The sequence below is a fragment of the Biomphalaria glabrata genome, chromosome 1 (assembly GCF_947242115.1).
Source record: "Biomphalaria glabrata chromosome 1, xgBioGlab47.1, whole genome shotgun sequence".
NCBI classification, from domain to species: Eukaryota; Metazoa; Mollusca; class Gastropoda; family Planorbidae; genus Biomphalaria; species Biomphalaria glabrata.
This window is the reverse complement of record NC_074711.1, coordinates 22082691-22103775: the sequence shown is the minus strand read 5'-3', so window position 1 is coordinate 22103775 and position 21085 is coordinate 22082691. Positions and strand designations below refer to the sequence as shown.

General features: G+C 34.9%; 1 protein-coding gene across 4 annotated transcripts; it reads right to left on the bottom strand.

Annotated features, from left to right (window-relative positions):
• Positions 1–7235: 7235 nt before the first annotated feature.
• On the bottom strand, positions 7236–20233 carry LOC106073991 (ornithine aminotransferase, mitochondrial-like). Of its 4 annotated transcripts, none has more exons than XM_013234718.2 (9): positions 20094–20233; positions 12920–13140; positions 11859–12083; positions 11375–11598; positions 11119–11291; positions 10224–10302; positions 9718–9831; positions 9444–9582; positions 7236–9121 (listed from the first exon to the last, which is right to left on the bottom strand). In XM_013234718.2, the coding sequence occupies exons 2-9, from the start codon at positions 13116–13118 to the stop codon at positions 8958–8960; spliced, it is 1317 nt and encodes a 438-aa protein (XP_013090172.2). In that variant the 5' UTR covers positions 13119–13140; positions 20094–20233; the 3' UTR covers positions 7236–8957. The 4 variants fall into 4 exon arrangements, with proteins under 4 accessions (XP_013090172.2, XP_013090164.2, XP_055884411.1 ...); XM_013234710.2 differs by lacking the exon at positions 20094–20233 and adding an exon at positions 15505–15736; XM_056028436.1 differs by lacking the exon at positions 20094–20233 and adding an exon at positions 14834–14851.
• Positions 20234–21085: the final 852 nt, after the last annotated feature.

The following is a 21085-nucleotide window of genomic DNA, read 5'->3' as shown; positions in this document are numbered from 1 at the left end:
GTGTTTATCTATGGTTAGTGTTTTCCAATTTATATCAGGTAGGTTGAAATCACCCATAATCCAAAAAAACTGCATAAGTGTGGTAATCTGATTACATAGTTCCTGCATGTATTCTAAACTAGAATTTGGTGGTCTGTAAATGCTGCCTATTATTAGGGGTGTTGAGGTGGTATTAATTTTACAAAATGTTGATTCTACATTTTTTGAGTTAGGTAAGGTAATTTCTTCTGCTATAAGAGTGTTTTTTATTGCTAAAAGAACTCCTCCATGATTATCAGCCCTATCTTTTCTAAAAATTTCATAATTACTATTGAAAATTTCTGCATTATAAATTTCAGGATGCAGCCTTTTACTCAGAAATGGAGACGAATAAATATTTACATTTTATGTATCTTGGCATTAAACATTAAAAATTGTACATGTTATTTCTTCCACTAGTTCCACATCTCATATGAACCCACTTCGCTCACACACACATTTTCTAAACCAAGATTTAACGTTCTATTTAGTTGTCCAACACTTCAGTCAGGGTTGCCCTGTCCATATGCTGGCCGTATTTTAAAATGGTTGGGGTTATTTTTTGTAGCATTTTTCAGCATTTGCTTGTAGTAGGCCAACAAAATGGCGTTCTTGACCTAGTTTAGTTTGTTTCTTTTGAAATCTCTCCTAATCTTCCTTTTATTTTCATACATTTTTCATGAAGCTTCTTAATAGCGACTCAGCGTTACTCCATATTGCGTTCTCTTCTGTGTCTATGTTCCTGCAAAGCAGATCTTCAACACGAGCTGACCATTCAAACGACAAACAGAAGCAACAACAAAAACAAGTTGAAGGACATCGTGTGTTGAAGAGGGGAAGGAAAGGAAAGAGTTGTTTTTGTTTTGTTTTGTTTGACAGACGTCCCTGTTGTTGCACGTCAAGCGTTGACCTCATTTCTCTATATTCCGTAATGATTAGTTCACTAAATAGACCTACATTTGGTATACAAGTATTGCAGAGGGCGTAGCCACTATAACTGGCGCCCGTTGCATGACACAAAATTAGCGCCTCTTTATTTCCCCCTTTCTTGGAAACATAGGCCAGCGGCGGACTTTGCTGTGATTGGGGCCCTGGGCAAGTGCCGAATCAGATAGGCCCTACAGACAGTGACAAAAGATTCTCTTTATCGCGGGGCCCCCCTAAGGCGTAGGGCCTGGAGCGGTAGCCCTACTCGCCACCCCCTAAGGCCACCTCTGCATAGGCCTATGTATCAGCAAAGCGGGATCTATATTTTCAATGGAGAATGGCGACTAAAAATAAAAACCTAACCCTAACCACACACAGACACACATGTATACATATCAAGTTTGTTTTTTCGTGGAGGGTTTTATGGGCAATTTTGTTTTTCCTTTTTTTGTCTTGGCACACACACACACACACATATATATAGAGAGACAACAAGGTATGAAAAGGGAAAGTTTACTATATATATGTATTTAACCCCAACTGTCCCCAAGCCACCACCGAGGTCAGCAACATGACTTCATACTTTGACACGTAGATAATCTTACGACAATCAAGCCCATTAAAGACCGACCTGCGCATGTACCTTGCAGAATGGTATTGGACAGTGCTGCCACTTTCTATATTAGAGTTCACTGGCCCACCGGGCCGCCCTACCAACCTCCTCTTTACTTTGAGAACAAGTGCGGGGAGAATTTAGAAGCCCAAGAATACGCTGTGCCCCGCGGTAGAGATTTCAGGGCTCCCGCAGACCTTTTGCTGGCTGAAGTTTAACCTACTGGTTCTTAGTACTATCTCTAAAAAGATTTTTTTTTATTATTTAAAACAGAATTATCTACGAAATATTAATCTCCGTAAAAATAGATGACTAAACGGACTATCTTTAATGACTATTCATCATATTTCAATTTGGATTCCAAACATAATGTAAATATATACGCAAAGAAAAACGGAAAATTGTCTTATAATTATACATCTATGGCAGTGATGCCCAAAATACGGCCCGCTGGTTACATCCGGCCCGCGACGTGATTCCATCCGGCTCGCCGAAAAGTCGCACAAAGTGGGAGAAAATCCACTCTACAAAAAAAAAAAAAAAAACAAGATAGAATGAATAAATTGGTACCGATTATAAGCCAATTTTTTTGTTTAATAAATAAAATGTCGCTCTTTTTGAAGGACACAATATTAAACTTACTTAGACTTAGGTCCTCACGCGCCGTTCGGCGCATTGGACGGCAAGCTGTCTATGATATTAAACAGCTTTCTGACATCATTTCCGTTAGATTACACCTAGAATGGAGGATTGATGAGAATATTTACAAAAAAAAAAAAAAAAAAGCACAAGAAAATGAGACTGCAAGGCTAGCTAGTTACAGAGTTGCTTACATTGTAAGTAAAGACATGAAGCCACTTTCCGTCCGCGAATGCATACAATATGCATGGAACCACCAATGGCGAGGTCCTGTCAAAGAGGGTTCAACAATCACAAAGGATCTTTCTCTTCCATGCGAGATACTAGTGTGAATGACTATTGGTGGCGCCACAAATATTATTGACAGCTAGTGTAACTAGAAAAGTTTTCGAGACAATGGAATCGGGCCTCTGGCTTCTTGAATTAATCCCCAACAAAATCTATGTTGAAAGATGTTCATAGTTTCAATGTTCGTAGTTTCGAAAATCCATCTGTGGCCAATGTGTCAAGTGCCCAGACAAAGCTGCAGCTATAACTTACTGACTTACAAAGTCAGACATCTCTGCTTGACAAATTGACAAGTGATGCAGACAATTGATTTCTACTCCTTGTTTTTCTTAATCTCCAAAAACTACCTGAAACGGTGATCACATTAATTACAAGCACTTATTTGTGAGGACAAACCTTTTCAGTAATGAATCGTGAGAAACCATTTTACGTAATCGTCTCACGGACGAACATCTAGACACCTCTGTGCTTCAACTTGATGTCTCATTCCCTTAGTCCGGATATTTAAAACTTGGTTTAGGAGAAACTTCTCATGAATTGATGTAAGTACTTGATTCACGGGTTTCTAAGAAAAATGGTTAATTGTTAATTTCCTTTTTTTTTTTTTACCTTTTTTGTTGATGTGGCCCACGACACGAGTGTCGGAACTTAAAATGGCCCACGACACGAGTGTCGGAACTTAAAATGGCCCACTGGCCTAACATCATTGATCTATGGCTTGATATTTACTTTATATTTCATTGCATTCTTAAAACCCTCTCGACCCCATCGTAAGAATTTATGTGCTCCTTCAAACCCCGAATTAGCTAAGGGGGCGCGAAAGAAATTTGTGTATAGGGATTCCACTGATAAAAGTTTGAGAAGCCCTGATCTAAAGCCTGATGTCCCTCACACATATTGTAGTCAACTCTTCTCTCCCCACTTCTTTCCCTTTGTCTTCCTGTGCAATCAACTGACTGACATCTCTGAGCTCTCTCGGTGTTGGTTAAGTCATTGAAGAGAATGATCAGTATTTATTCAATGCTATGAAGAACTGTGTTGAATGTTGGGTATGTTTGGAACAAGATGGCAAGGGTGACAACTGGTGGAGCTCGATCTTTGACTATGTAATTTTTTATTTTTTTTTTTTGTTATTGTTGTAATATCCCAACCATAAACTTTAAACAGGAAAGTTTGCACAAAGCTGCATAAAATTTCAATACATTAGTGGTGATAAAAATATAGTTATCAACCTTATTAAAGCTAGATGTGTTAACCACATGTATTACCCATTTAGGAACAAAATGATCCAATGTATGGGCAAGGCAAATGAGAACAATATCGAATCTAAAGGAAGAAATTGTAAAGATACTTGAAGGACAATGACTGTGACTTTGTTACCAATATTTCTAATGAAGTGTGAAACACAGATTTCATATTTCATAATTACTAATGAAATGAGTTTTTTTGCATATGAAATGTAAATGCATGTTAAATCTTTTCAAACAAGGCTTTCCCATTTCTATAAGCAAGCAAAAGAAAACAGTTTTTGTCATTTTCCTTTGCTGAAAGGTGAAACTATTTCTAGTGAAATGATTAAAAGTAAAACACTTATTTAGATTCCTTAATTTTGCAAATTATAATTATCAAATTTTAAGACGTCAAGAACCAGTTTTCAATACCAACTCCAAGCAAAGCTCCAGTCAGTACCCCCACGTGAGTCCCATGGGTGCCAGAAGATGTATGTCACAACACTTTAAAAAATTTGCTGCTGCTCACACAATTTGTGTACACATACATCTGATCTTCTTCGTTCTCATTTTAAATGTTGGAGGGTTCAGGTCAGTAATATCTATATACCTATAGCTAATCTACCCATATCTGAGATGAACCGCGCAGTGATTTCCAGATCAGGCAGTTCTCCGAATAGTTTTGGTTCTATACGAGGGCTTTGGGGCCAGAGTCCTCTTCGTGTCTCCGATTTAGTATGCACCATTGAAGGACATGGTCAGTATTGTCTTGTGATGCTCAACAAGGACAAGTGTCACTCGTCCCGACATTTCACTTCCGGAACATATATTGTCTCATCCAGTGAAGAAGCATTATTTTTTTTTTTTGGGGGGGGGGGGTGAAACTAAACAAGTATAATTATTGTTCGATTTTGACTGACTAATTTGACAGCAGTCACAAGGTTAACAACAAGTAAGCTAGTTCCACAGTTCCGGAACATGCACGAGTGTAAAAGGTAAAATACTGCACATTAAGTACAACTGTATATTTGTGGGGTTATTGTAATATAAAAAGACAATTGTTAAAAAGTTCTTAATTTGATTTAAAAAATTGTTAACTCTTGTTGTAATTCCTTAACGTGGAGTGTGGAAAAAAAGAAACGTGAGTATAATACAGTGTAACTATGAATTTAAAGCTATTGTACACAGTTAGCTAGAGTATCTTTCTAAGTTGTATATACATATGCGGCCCGCCATTTCCAAATTTTAAAAAATGCGGCCCTCGATATAAAAAGGTTGCCCACCCCTGCTCTATCTTGTAATGATGAATGTAATCAACTTTCTTGGACTTTAAGAAGGCATTAACAAGAACGAGTGGATTGACAAGACAGCATTGAGTCTGAGAAGGGAGATAATGACCCAAGAAGTAGCTAGGGGATATATTCTGTCTATAAAAGTTCAGGAAAATGCTTCATGAAATGGAACTTAATCGGAAAAAAATAAATAAACAAAGGATATTTAAAAAAGGGGGCGACAGATAGGCAAGTATTGTAGGCTCGTCTAAGTCTCTATGACATTGGAGTACTTATAGTTGAACACAAAAAGTCAAATTGTATACTATTCTGAACTAAATCTATTGACTAGTGGATCGGGCACGTAGAAAATAGCTACACCCACTGTGATCAACGTACAATAGGGAATCAGGTTTAACAAGAAGTATAACCAGGGAAAAAATTCAACTTAGAGCTTTCAGATTGTTACTTCCCCTTGCCTTGCACAAGATGTCTGTTAATAGGCTCGTCCATTTTACCAAGCTTATATCAACTCATTCTGTCTGGTAGAAATTGTGTACACTATTTCTCACTCTTCCTAAAGTTGAAACTTTGCACTTCTATTGATTGCTCCTAACACAAAGCGTTTTGTTGACAAAGAGACAGCACTGGCTAAGGGGAGATAAGCCTGATGTAGTGAATTAGGTGGTCGTCTAAACATTGGAATCTATTTTCACAAGCTTTTGTCTAGCTCAGTTGCTAGCATGTCAGACTTCCATCTAGGACAGTGATGCCCAAAATACGCCCCGCGGACCAGATCCGGCCCGCGACGTGGTTCCATCCAGCCCGCCGGAACGTCAGCACAACGTGTAGAAAATCCCACCTAAAAAAATTGAAAATGAGTCGGTGGCAATGCCACATTTTAAGCAGAGAAATGAAGCTATATACCGACGAGTAAACAATCATATATCTTTAAAACCCCATAATTAATGTAAGTACTAGATCCACGGGGTTCTAATGAAATAGAACGAGATCAATTTAATCTAGTTTTGGCACCTTTTTTTTGATGATATGGTCGGCGATACGAGTGTTGGTAATTTGAATGGCCCGGAGACCGAATTAGGTTGGGCATCAATGATCTAGGAGACTTGAGCCCTTGATTTCAAATGCCAAGCAACTTTTTTTTAAAATAGCTGTTGAAAAGGTAGCACGGAAACCTCGCCACTCTTTCTGGTGCACGGGACTGGACCCTACAGCAGTCAGAATGCTAAGAACTAAACAAAAACATTTGGTACAACTATTTCCAAACGCACAAATGTATTATTTTATTATTGTTAGTCTAGATCTATTAAAAATTACAGGATTGATTCAAAATGATACACTTAATAGCAGCTTTGATTTTTTTTAAAGTATATTTTTGTATTTTAATTCATATTGTCAGGAGTAATCACTCAGCTTAGCAAGTTTCATGTACTGCTACTGAGTTTAACTATTGTGTTGCACTTAATGCACTGTAGATCACAATTAGTACATAATAACATACAGCCCAGCCCTTAGCATTTCCTATTGAAAGTAGTGCTTTGTATGCTCGGTTTACAAATACCATGTACTCAATGTCAAGATTGAAATTTAAAGGTTTTGGTTGACCACAAGAAAATCTGGAAAGACATTATTTTGCTATACCATACTATAACTACCTTACTATAACTAGATCTAACACAAAACAAGACCTAACAATACTAAGATCCTTTTTTTTTTAAATCTATATATTTTGGTAGAAGGGAGCCAGGTGGTTTGAATGAAACCATTACTGAATAAGTCATGATCAACTGGTGCTAATTGAGCAACAAATTAGCACAACATTAAACACACTGGTGTACAGCTTTCTTAATGGATACTTCTGACAGCACTAAGTATTTAGTATTCTGGTAGACAAGTTCTTCAATGGTGTTCAGGAAAGTCTTAATAAAGTGTTGTACAACTTTTAAAAATATTGATGATGACCTCTGGGTTAATCTTTACATTCTGGATGCACACTAATTTAATCTAGATACATCACAGACTACACCGAGTTATCCACATAAACTGCACATATATTCAGAGACATTATATTCTTTATAATAGAGGTAATGTGTCATGGGCATTAGACTAAAATTATTTAAACTATATTTTTTTGTATCTGAAAAGATAGTTGGATACAAATGTTTCTCTTTGCAGTGAATATTTTATTTTTTTAAACATAATGTTTATAAATCAATACAAAACTAAGAGTGCAGTGTCGAAGCACCTAAATTTATTCACTATAGGTGAAACTCAGCACAAAAGTAAAATAAAGTAACAACCTTTATTACCAACCTTTGGTAAATCACAAAATACTTAGAAAAAAAAATGTCCATTTGTATCTTTTAAATGTCCAATCAAATAACTTAATTATTGTCAAGTTATTAAAATATTTTGTACTCAGTTATAAGCTTCCAATATAATGTTTAGAAAAAATACATTATTATTTAACCACTAGTTTTAGATAACAGCAACTTGACCTTTGGCCCACAGTTTTATTTTTTTTACTCTCCTGCTTAAATGTGACACCAATGATATATCAGTAATACTAACAATGTCAAAAAATCATTGAAATAAATTAAAATATATATAAAAATATCGCCATTCATTTACGGTGTATACCATGAAAGAATTAGTATCACATTTCAGTGTAGCACAACATCTTTGAAGAAACAAAGGGCAGTAATGAGGTGATTCTTCCACTACAAATATATCAAAAAAATTGTCCTCATGTCTTTGAGTGCTTAAAAACACTTCCTTATCTAAAAGCCTACTGAAAAAACAGATTAAGTGTTACTTCATTTTAGTTCCCAGTATCTAAAGCTGGTTAATAATTTAACAATCTACTGTTTGTTCAATTAATCATTTTTATCAATTTCTGACAAAATATTTTGTAAAAGTACAGATTTGAGTCACTTTGAGTGATATGAAGTGAACTATTTTGACCTAATGTAGTTCTGAAGTATCATGTCTGATGAATCAGAAACCAAACAGAATGTTAAAGTCATACACTAAACATTGACAAATGTGCTGTGGTGGGACATTAGTGAAAGCTTCACAGAAAACAACTTATTGATATAGTTTAAAATAGCATTATACACTTGCAGATTGGTAATATAAAAAATGATTAAGGTCATTATTATTATTATTATTGCACTTTTGATTTGTATTGTTCCATAGTTTGTTCTTAAGACTTTATACAAAATTTTATTATGCTAGATCTATAAATTATTATGAAACACCAATAATCCACATAACTAACTGCAATACTATATTTGTGAATTAAAAAGGTCCAAAAGAGATGCAATAAACTTGTTCAAATTATTAAACAAAAGTAAGGACTGAATCAAAATAAAAAAAAAAAAATTAGAAATAAAGTTTACATATTTAACACAGTGTCAAATGTAAATGGACTAATTATGTAAAAAGCATTTATATCTTTTGTTTAAATGCATGAGAATCAGTACAAAGCAAAAGAAAATTGACTTATTATAAACCCTGTAAACAGATTCGTTAAGCACAAGCCTCAAGAGATCTTCACAAAAAGAGTATATCTAAAGACTAACAGGCATTTTTACTAGACACAATAAAAGGTAGATCATAAAGTTCTCACAACCTTCAGTAAAGCGGAACAAAAAAAAAAGGCATAGAAAGGTTTCAGTGAAGTCAGATTTGAAGACAACATCTTCCTCACTACTAGTCAATAAAAAAAACAACTTTCCTAAATGCTGAGAATTTAAGAGATTGCATTCATCTAGCATACAATTGACTAGCAATCTATTTTCAAACAGGACATATCTGTAATGTACTAAATCAGATCTTTGATGATTTCAGAATTGTAAGAAAATATTGTGAGGCAACTTTAGAACAGTACCTCAAGAAAATGTTACCTAATTACAAAGATTCTGAAGAAAAGTCTTAATTTTTTGTCACCTATTTAAAGTTCAAGATAACTCTTGAAATAATGTCCACACATTCTCTCAATTGTTCCTCTGTTAGCATCAAGGGTGGAGCGAATCTAATGATGTCACCATGAGTGGGTTTTGCCAGTAGGCCATTATCACGCAGCTTCAAACAAACTTCCCATGCATCAAAACCTGGAAAGGCAATTAATGGAAGAATAGATATTTCATTGAAATATTTTTGTTTTAGCTCTTATGAAAACAAATGTATACCTTTAATAGTTTGAAAATTATCTTCATGTTAAATATACCCTTTTATTGTGCAACTGCCATAGTGTTAAAACCATTTCCAACCCACTTTTATTTTTTTAAAATCTGTCCAGATTCTGTGTAACTTTTTTTTTGTTTTTTTTTAGAATAAAAGAAAGGTGTAGCATATACTAATATAAGTTTCTAGGCTACTGACTTCTATGAAAAGGGTAAACAGAATTTTATAAAGTTTAAAAAAAACATTTACCTGGATTAATGACAATAGCATTTAGAAGACCTTTCCCTCTAACAATGCTAACAATATTCTTTGGGAGTTTATTCAACTCTTGCCTTAAGATATTACCAAGTCTCTCAGCATTCTCTGCCAATTGCTCTTCTTCAAGCACCTACATATTAATACAAAGAATAATTAAAATTAGTTAAATTTTTTTTTTTTGAAATTCTTTATGGAGGAGGGGGAATATATTCATGTAAAAGATGATCAAAGTTAATTACACATGAAACTTGTACTTGTGACAGACCTGCAAGGCTTCTAATGCAACTTTACATGCAAGAGGATTACCACCAAATGTGGATCCATGTTCTCCTGGGAGGATTGTTAACATAACTTCATTGTCAGCCAGCACAGCAGACACCTGCAGAGGTGGGGGGGTGTGGATACAAAAGTGAGAAAAATATATTAAAGTCAAAATCATTTCTAAGTATTGAGCTTCATTCATCTGCCTTGATTACAAAGTTTTTCTTTAGTCCAATGAAATTTTGATTCAAATGTGCTAAAAAATGTTTCACCATTTTTTTCCTATGACATTTAACCTATACTTAAGAGGGAAAAATGTTAAGAATGCTATCCTAAAATCATAACAGGGCTATTTTAAACTAAAAAAGAAAAGTCTTCAAACAACAATTGTTGATGCTTCTTGTAGATCTCGTAGCATAAAGTAATTACTTACGTAATGGGACATTTTTTTTTTTATTCTGGGAAAATAAAACATTTTCTAGCTATAATGATCAACGTTTATGTACTCACAGGCAATACACCTCCAGAAAGAGCTTTGCCCAAAATCACAATATCTGGGCGTACATTCTCATGGTCGCAAGCCAGTCGTCTAAAAATGTCAAAATTATTAGCATTTTAAAATTGTTTCTAGATAAAACATCTAACATTTAACCAGAACTCAGACACAATGCTGTTATACATATACATGTGGACTTGATAGATTCAACATTTGCAAATAAAAATCCAGCTTTTAAAATTTATACACAAATAATGAAAATTTAAACTAGTTCAAAAATCCTTACACAGAAATTTTAAAACCCAAATATACATTACAATTTTAAACATTGATCTGAGGTATTAAGGTAGGTATGCTTTGAAATTTCTATGGGACTTAGAAAACTGGATTAAAAGGTTTATATCACATGTTATTGCTTTATGACCACAGACGATATGAAGAAAAATTTACTGTTTAGCTCCCTTTTAACCCCCTTAGGCTTGTGCTTGACTTCAGTTTCCACCAATTTAGTGCCCAATTGATGTGTCCTTTTTGGAACTGAAGTCAACATTTAAGGTAAATTAAGAAAACTAAAGTTTTCAATAATACAGTTGGATAGTTTTTGATCCTTCTTTCAACCAAACTAAAGATAGTGGAAAACAAAAATTGCATACTCATTTGTTAATAATGTTCATATTACAAATTTTTTAAAACCTTTTTTGTTTTTATAGTCCTTTTTAAAACACGCAACGATTAAAAATTAGCAATAAGAACTTACACCACTGAGAAGACTATTCAATGCCTGCAAATGATCTGCGGTCACTATTACAAAGTCTACAAAGGGCTAACTTCAGCTGTTGACAGCTGAAGCGTTAATAAATATACTATCATTACATCTTACATCTGTGTGGCCAAATATTTCTTAATTACCTTCCTGTTCTGCCCAATCCTGTCTGCACCTCATCAGCAACCATCAAAACATTGTATTTGGTACACAAGTCCCTAACCTTCTTCAGGTATCCATCATGAGGAACCACAACTCCAGCTTCACCTTGTATAGGCTCAAACATAAATGCACACACATTAGGATCCTGGAATTCTTTCTGGGGAAACAAACAAAATTCTCTTACATTGAGGAATGGCCAAACCTTGTTTGGGATGTAGTTTTGACTTATTGACAAATCACCTCTAGAGATTCCACATTGTCATATGGCACAACACTGAAACCAGGCATGAATGGGCCATATTCCTTGAAGCTAGATGGATCTGTGGAGGATGACACTGCTGCAAGAGTTCTACCCCAGAAGTTGCCTTCAACAAAAATAATACGGGCTTTGTTTTCTGGAATTTTCTTTACTTTATATCCCCACTTCCTGGATAGTTTACATGCTGTTTCTCCTCCTTCAACACCTGAAAATATTTTGTTAAGTGCCAAGAGATGACTGTGTTGATATTTTGAAATTATAGGTATAGCAAACTAATAGAAGTGTTTTTAAGAACTTAAGATTCATACTTTGATCTATTCAACTATTTGTACTGAATGCTTAAGTTCACATTATTTCAATTCGTGGGTCAAATATAAAAAGTAATAAAATACATACAATATTAAGATCTAACTATACTTTGTAAAGCTTCTCTAACAAATGAACATTTACAATTAAAATAATTACCTGTGTTCATAGGCAATACTTTGTCATAGCCAAAAAGTTTGGTAATGTATTCTTCATATTCACCCAGGCATGTGTTGTAAAATGCACGAGATGTTAGCGTAACAATATCTGCTTGTTTTTTAAGGGCACTAATTATTCTGGGGTGACAATGACCTTGATTTACTGCAGAATAAGCGCTAAGAAAGTCGTAATATTTGTTGCCTTCTATGTCCCACACAAAGACACCTACAGAAAGAAATAAGATCACAATTCATAGTGCAGGGGATAGAGCGCTAATTATTTTGCATTCTATTCAGAGAAACCACTAATCCACAAATGATTTCAGTAGAGGTTTTATGTATTATCCTGTTTGTTTGTAAATCTTTAACTATATTTTTTACCTGTCACATAATAAGTAACAGGTCCTTATTATATAAACAAATGTAATTTCAAGAAAACAAAGTAAGCTTCAAATAGAACTAAAAATTGCCAAGAGAGTTAAAAAAAAAACATGGATCTTTTGAGTAGTACATTCTGGTTCTTACCTATCTATTGGAGACTATTGAAGAGAGGGAAGAGAATCTAGATATACAAGGGAAGATAAGTTGTCAATAAGTTTCAAGCTTCAACATATTCTTAGATTATATTTGTGCTCAATCTTTTCATGATTTCTATTTGAAGAATTTAAGTTTGTTTGTTTTTTTTGTTGTTTTTTTTTGTGAAGAGGACTTTCTTTCCTTAACATTGGACATTAGGTCATCAAATTTAACTTCAGAAAATACCTAGAGATACTCAACGCACCCAATTCTAATGTAACATTAACAAATCACTAACAGTAGTGGAAAACTAAATTAGACATCGTCTACCAGTAAGTGACAGTATCTACTTATGGTTTGGTTAGAAATAAGCTCTCATAATATTTGGATCACTACTTAGTTCAAAGGTCTCAAATTATTTCTCCTGCATTCCCTTAGGTTAATATTTCTAAAAGAAGTAAATTTAGTTTATTATTAACTTCAGTAAGGATCATATGCACCATAATTACAGCAAGACTAACTTGACAATCAGCAAACTCTATGTACCTTTGGCTTTCTGAATGGCCACTGGTAAAGGGTGATAGTTGTGAGCTCCAAACTTATCTTCTCTGTTAAAGACCTGCTCAGATTTGACACCTATTTTTGCAGGGCCAACAGCTGGGGCAGCCTTTGTAGAGTGTTGTCTCAAGGCGCAAGTCAAAACATAGACAGTTCTCTGCACTGGACTAAATAGTTTACTCATCATTGTGTCTTGTTAAGTGATTTATCTAGACAAAAATAAGGTAGAATAAATGAATATTTAGCCAAGTTAAACCATGAGAATATTTTTTCATGGTTGCTGAAACCAAACAAAATGCTTCCATTTTATTTCTTCATCAAATCTTTAGTTATAAAAATCTTCAAATAATTAGTTATTTGGGAAAAAAATTAAATGGAAATGGAAAAAAAATGCAAACAAAAAAAGTTTTTTTTTGATTATCTTTATGTGATGATATGTTAACAAGGTTAGTAAACCTACTGCAAAGGATATGTAGTTTCTTATTCTGAATATGACAGCACAATAAAAATTTTTAAACTAAAATTTCCTTAATAAGGTACATTATCTTCCACTTCAGTGGCCATCAATATATGAAACAAGTGGACAACACAAGTTTCACAACCAACCACCAATACTTCTACAGCAGACAAAAGGTATCCCTTTAGAGCTGGACACACTCAGGGAATTCAATTCTACAAAACTGAATAAAAAATTGTCTCTTCCAGGATTTAAAAATGGCACCTAAAGATGTAACCACTATGCCAACGTTTTTTTAAAACTTTCAACCAAAAAAAAAGTTTATTTTACAAGTAAACAAAACATTCAAGAATTGAAGTTAATACACTACCTAGATAACAGAATAGAAGAAATCTAGTCCGTAGGATAAACTAAACTACAGCTGAGAGTCTCAGCTCTGCATAGAAATAAGTGGCCAATCCTATCTAAGGGCACTGTTTATCCATTTAATTCAGCTTTTATCAAGAGCATGACCAGCACATGCCTAGGTCAGTTAATACCAAGTACCCCAGCTATGATAAGGTGGAAGATAATCCTTCAATGCAAGATGTATATCATTATCTAGCACAAAGCCAAAGGTCATCATGTTTATCTTAAGTATGAATTCAACATTTAAAGAGGCTCCTTGTTTTTGTCTCCTATCTTGTCACTTATAGGCAAGAAATGGTGTGCAGAGGATGAGACTAATTCTATTATCTGACTGCACAGGTTCATATGTTGATAGTATTTTGTGTCATAACAGAATTTGCTATTTAAACACAAGCTTACGCATAGAGATATCTAGATAGAAATATAGCAATATAGATATAGTAGCTATTGAGGCAGAAACGTTTTGATCAATGCAAACAAAACTACTCATTTTACTTGACATCTAAACCTCTAAATTTTAATATTAATGTGCATGCATTGATATGTCCATTTGATATGCAAGCCCTTCTTAGTGATAAAGCATTATCTTTTTGGATCTATATAAAGTCTACATCAAAATAGCAAATACAAACAGACACAAAAATGCTGTGCCCCTGGAAATCAAATCATTAAATAGAAACTAGATTCTATCTGATATAAACTTTTTGCATGTAAATTATGAGTGAGTCAGGTGTGAATGTATATTTTGGTTTTCTATAATTATGTTTTGTTTGGTGTAGTGCCCAATTGTAAGACAAATTTCCTTATAGATAAGATTATTATTATTATTATGAAAATGATAATAGATTCTAGTGTGCAGATATTTAATCAATTTATCAGGCCACAACACAATCACAAGCAAAAACACTTAACCTAAGCCTGAACATGACATGAAAAGTGTACACAACAGTCTTGAATTTGTGTATGTCACTATGGGCTTAAAATAAATAGGCCTACGCCTATAGATTTATATCTAAGCCTACATACACATGACTTACTATAAATATAGATGTATATGTAGTTTACTGACTTGCGAGTTGTCTTGACCTGCCTCGTTATGGAATAAAGATCTATTACTAAACTATTACTTTTGAAGGCCTAGATATGTCACTGTGGCTGTATTGATAGTTTATCATTCAATATATCTAGAGATCTAGATATAGAATCTATGTATAGATAATTTAGACATCACATTAGACTACGAATCAAGATCTAATCTAGATCTACATTTACCTAGATACATGTAGTACATGTCATGAATAGGCCTTTTTTTTTTTTACTAGACTAGATCTATTATTAATCAGAATCGATTACTCTATTTTAAATTTAATTTACTATCTATTCTAGATTAGTAATAGATAGATTCTAGATATCTATAATAATCTTTATAATAATATAATAATTAATATAATATTTGTAGACAGTATTGAGTATACAAATAACACATGGTTTAGTTACAATAGTTACATTAATTAATCATTTTAATCTATCAATATCATCTATCAATATCAATCATTCTATCTCTATCTTATCTAGTCTACTGATTGTAACTGATTCTAGATGCAGCCTGTAACTAGATTCTTAATTATAATTAGTTAAATTAGGGCCTATGACTGATTATCATTAGACTATGACTTAGATCTAGATGTAGCCATAGGCATTCACTTACTTTTTTGGTCTACTTTTCTTCTACTTCTAGGTTACATAACATGAAGTCAAAACCTATCCACGAAGACAGTGCAGTCAACTATTTCGATGTAAACCTGTGATGCAAGAGTTCCCTGCCCTTCACGGGAGGCCTTGACACCATGACTTATTTATACATTTTATTTGTTTTGAGTCACTGCATAAGTTATTACAAGACACGCTGTTCCTCGCTCAGGTGTCAGAAGAATCAGCTAGGTCAAGGAAGAAACTCATGTGATTTTACAATTTAGAAATAATTTAGGCTACTCTATATATTTGTAGCGTTTCACTGACGTAGGCTAGCCAAACAAGATTAGAGTCTATAGGCCTATTGTGTTATTGATTTATACAAACCGTGTTTTTGGAAAGTATCTTAAAGTGAAATTTGAACAGTAACAATGGGAAACTCAGATACCATTGGACACGTGCTTAACCCGCCCGCTAGAATTTCGTTTGAAATAGTTTTTCAAGCTCCGCCTTTACTGTCCCTTTAGGTCTACTATAACAGGCAATGTTTATTCATTTATTGTGTTTTGTTCAGTAGGTTACACTCAAAGGGAAACGTGCAAAGTATGTTCGCGTACCCTTGTTATAAACCAGGTTACCAGGGGTTCTCAACCTGTGGGTCGCGACCCCTTTGGGGATCGATTGACGATTTGCCAGGGGTCGCCTAAGACCATCGAAAAAATGAATTGTTTTTGTCCATTCTTCTATTGCTTTTTGTGTATACGGAAAGGGGGGGGGTCGCGGCAGAGTGGGGTTTGTAAAAAGGGGTCGCCGAGCCTAAAAGGTTGAGAACCACTGTTATAAACAGACGGGGAATGTTCAACGGATAAGCTAACATCAAGAAGAGGCTGTTATCTAACTCCTGTCCCACGAACATTTTTTTTTTTTTGGTATTTATTGAGCCTCCCCCTTTTTGTTTCCTCAGCATTCAAGTCGCCGTTATGTTAGACTTCGAGCTATACAGTAATACTCGGATAAAAACAGTTTTAACCAAATGAGAGGACAACCAATCAAGTTACAGCAGGCGTTCTCAAACTGTGGGTCGCGACCCTTTTGGGGGTCGATTGACGATTTGCCAGGGGTCGCCTAAGACCATCGAAAATATGTATTGTTTTTGTCTATTCTTCTACTGCTGTGTGTGTAAGGGTGGGGAGGGGGTCGCGCCATAGTGAGGGATTGTAAAAAGGGGTCGCCGATCTTAAAAGGTTGAGAACCGCTGAGTTACAGGGAAGTGGAAGAAAACCTTTGAAAATCCCATCCCCCCGTAAACAAGTAGATTGCTTCCTAAAGATTGTGGGAGAAGGAACCAAAAGGTAGGAGGGTTCAAGAACATAGGCCAAGATAATGACAAAAAGTAGGACACGGCATAAATGACAATAGGCCATGAGAATGACAAAAAGTAGGACACGGCATAAATGACAATAGGCCATGAGAATGACAAAAAAAAAAGGCCGTGACTACATGAAAAAAAGGTCATGGAATTAATGATAAAAAAATAGACCATGACATTAATGACAAAAAGTAGAACACTGCAAAAAATTGGGGCATTAATGTCAAGAAATATAGGCCATGACAAGTCTGGCGCATCAAAAGCAACAGGGGGGGGGGAGAATTTGAAAATCCCCCTGGGCCCCCAATTGAAGGAGGCCCCCACATGAGTATTTTTTACATTGAATATTAAATATTACGCAAAATGCAGGGGACCCCAAAGAGGTCAAGCCCCCCGAGACCCAAACTATGGAAAATTCCTACTTACGCCCCTGTTAAGCCAGGCCTAGATTATGTTAAGATTATTATAAGGTCTGAATTGAAGCTCCTTGTCTCACGCGCCTGTAATGTCAAACAAATGTGAAGCATGTGAAGATGTTATATGTTCTAATAATTATATTTTATTAGAATCGCTAGGTCCAAAAAAAAAAAAGGTTGTGTGATCAATGGACCTCATTCACCAATCGTAAATAAACACATTTAGCCACGTCATAATATTGATAAAACAATGAAAAATACGTATCACGTGACAGCCACTATGGATTACATAATTTGTATAGAGGATATATAGAATCACGTGGTTAAATGTTTGTTTACGATTGGTGAATGAGGTTAATTATGATTAGCGTAAGCCTACGTGTTTTATATTTCATTACACAATGGGCCGTATTTTCGGTAGGGTACAACATTATCCTGTCTTGTTCAACGCCGAGCCCACTGAAGGCATATTGGCCCCTATATTTTATTGTTGAAATAATGGGGGGAAAGGGGAAGCCAGATGGCTGTTGCTATGACGTTGTTATTATTTCGAAGCGGAAACGAGTACATAAAGTTTAAGAAAACGCACGAGCTGTCAAGGTTTAGCTCCACACATTACATTCACTGGTCTAAATATAACACTCAGAATGTCATGTACTACTGATTGTGACATCGGCCTCGAAATTTAGCACACCGCCCATCACGCAAGATCAGCGTGCTAGTCTTCCCGTATCTTTTAAAAAAATAAAAAGTTAAAAAAAAAAGAATGCAATTTCTAGACATTTTTATTGCTAGCAATCTAGATCCAGATTCAGATCACTCTTAAAAACAGATTTACAAACTCATGGATGTTTCATAAGAATTGTAGTGGAATAGGCCTACATTTTATAATTAAAAGCAGATGTAATTCAGCAGACTTGGCCCAACCAATGTCACTGAGTTCAAAGCTGTCTTCGTAAGACGTAGACATCTTGATCTAAAGATTGTTCTCATTTTCGCCTACGAAGGCGGAGCTTCATACAATTTCAAAGTCAAGGTCATTCGAAATGCGAGCAAAGCAGATTTAGAGCTACATGCATGTTACCGAAAGATTTTGTTGTATTTTATGCTGTCCAGTTATGAAAAATATTTATATGAATATGCTGAACACATGAAAGCGTTCATTTTTTTTCCTAAATTCATTTATGCATATTTTTATGTGCCAATAATTTTTAAAAGTTTTTTGAATAAGACGAATTAGTCATCTCACACACAGCACGTACGGTTTCTAATATCCAATCTGTTTAAATATGTAAATGGATATGTAAGTCTTATGAAAGTGTGCCCTGCAAGAAAAAAATGTCTATACAATGATTAATGGAATTTTAAGCAACATTTATGACTAGGAATCAGGAAAGACTATCATTTGCCTCCCCCCCCCCCCTTTTTTTTTTTTAAATCACAAAATGAAATCCCTGTCGAATTTTAGGAAATCGGCTTATCGATTGGGCGTTTATCTTCAATGCCACTTCTAGCATTATCAATAAATTTCGGCATGGACTTTACAGTTAGACATTTCAATTTTACGACCATTAAATAAAACATGTGGTAACATCGCACAATGACGTTTGAAACTTGTTTCCGTTGGACTCGTTGCTGTCATGTGCATTGCGCGTAATTTCCCAGTTTTGTTTAAATAAATATTATTTATGTTTATTTTTAAACAGATCTAGACTGTTGTCCGAATGAATGTGAGGGATTATCTTTCAGTGTGATTATCTTTGGGTGTTTGTACAAAGAACATGAAACATCTGTATGAAAGTGTGTGTGTGTCAGGAGAAAATTACTACAGTTTTGAAATGTAAATACTAGTAAATGATAGTGTGTAGAAACATTTTGACGAATGTAAACGTGTGTGTGTGTGTGGAGGTTATGGTGCAGGCAGACGACACAACCACTGCTGATATGCATAAGAAGTCTGTGCATACTCTTTATGGGAGGGAGGGGGGGTTCAACTATAGCGTAGCACGGGTGTCAGCTTGTAAAATGTATAGGGCATTTAGCCTACATAAATTCATGTTTGATAGGATCTTAATAGAGTTCGTTGGTTCACTTCTTGAATTAGACAAGGAAAAACTCAGACTTACATTAGATAAACTATATAAACTTTAGGGATAAGATTTAATTAGCGGCACTTAGACTGTTAAGAATTTTGGTATAAAACCATGTCGATATGGATGAGTGAGTTAACTAATGTATACAAGTCATGTGATGTAAGGCCTAAAGTTGAATGAAAAACTAAACTCGAAGTTTTATGCTACATTCGTGTTTACACAATTTGACTGTTGGGCTTTTAAAACAATGCTTCCTCTGCGAATCCCAACGATGCTTACATTGGGGTGTAGAATGGGAATGAAGGATCTCACCAATATTTCACGTGTTAACTTCTAAAGTTACAAAAAATATATGAAGATTTCCCTATCTTATTGCCATCAGGCCCAGAGTATTGTGTGGTATCTTTTACGTCGTTGTACCTGGCAAGTAAGAAAACAAGCCACTGCTGAGAACTGTGCGTGAGAGAAGTCAACACTTGACATCACAGAGGGTTTGAGATCTAGGTCTCTTGGTGAAGTTACCATCTATAAACTCGGTCTAAGTTCAGGGCTCCAAGGTCTTAAGAAGGTCAATAAGAAAAAGTAGGCATCGGAATGCTTATAATGCATAGGCTAATAGAAGTCCAATCATCCTGGACAGCACACTGTTTGAAGCCATAAGTTAAATACAGCCTCAAAATGTGTTATATCAATAACTACAATACATACTAATAATACGTATATCTACCTTTAATTGTGAAAATGATGGCTTTTAATTTGAATTGTTGGCAAGATCTTTGTAAACAAGATACGAACTACGCTAAGACCAACTTACTGTAGGCCTTTGTCCAAATGGTTGGATTTCTGAATGGTGATGGATTTATTGAGTGTAACAAACCAAAGTACATTCAGAATAGTTTGCTCTTATGTGTGTTCACTTTTCTTCAACATTGCACGGAGAGTTAAAAAAAAAAAAAAAACTCAAACACACGCTCATGTAAAAACATATCATACAAAAATGCCACAGACACACACACACATTTGCCTATAAGCTCTCTCTACACCGGTAGGCTATATGTTTATTTGATATACCAACTTTAGATTTTTTATACAAAGCTTTTATCAACTCTGGTAAAAAGTTTGTACACATTGTCCCTCAAACACCCAATGATCAAGCTGAAATTTTGTACAATTATTTCTTTTACCTGACATTACAAGAATCAATTTAAAAAAAAAAAACAAAAAAAAAACAAACAATTAGCTCATTAACTTTTGATAATTAAATATTTTGTTTGGTATCTTGAACAAAGGAAAGAAATTGCACTAAACTGAAGTGGTGGTTGCCGCTCTAGCACGTCGGCCCGAGGAGACGTGAGCCACAAGTTCGAATTCATAAGCCTTATGAGACTAAATGATGACTTTATTGCAGAACTTCCCATAAGCATTAATCTACTATCAAATGTGAAATTCAAATCATTTTGGTCTCGCACTATAAATAAAGATTGTCTTCGAGTCTGAAGATTAATGAAGAATGCAGTAGTTCCCGTGGCTACCATTGTCCGCCGGTGGTCGATTTAGATGTTCTTTTCGACGTCTTCGTTTTTCCTCGGCAGCAGATTTTGTTTTGGTCTCAAATGTGTATCCCGCAGACTTTGTAAGTGACCTCCAGCTGTCTCGCTCTGAAGCCGCTGCAACTAAGTGCTCTCTTCTATGTCAGTTAAGGCAATTTGGCGCCTAAGC

Bases quoted from the DNA above. Each gene is read 5' to 3' on its own strand.
- LOC106073991 (XM_013234718.2), bottom strand. From the start codon at position 13,118: ATGATGAGTAAACTATTTAGTCCAGTGCAGAGAACTGTCTATGTTTTG. The intron at 12,084-12,919 runs GTACATAGAGTT...TTCTTTCTGTAG, and splicing joins GGCCATTCAGAAAGCCAAAG to GTGTCTTTGTGTGGGACATA. The intron at 9,583-9,717 runs GTCTGTCACAAG...ATTAATATGTAG, and splicing joins TTGCATTAGAAGCCTTGCAG to GTGCTTGAAGAAGAGCAATT.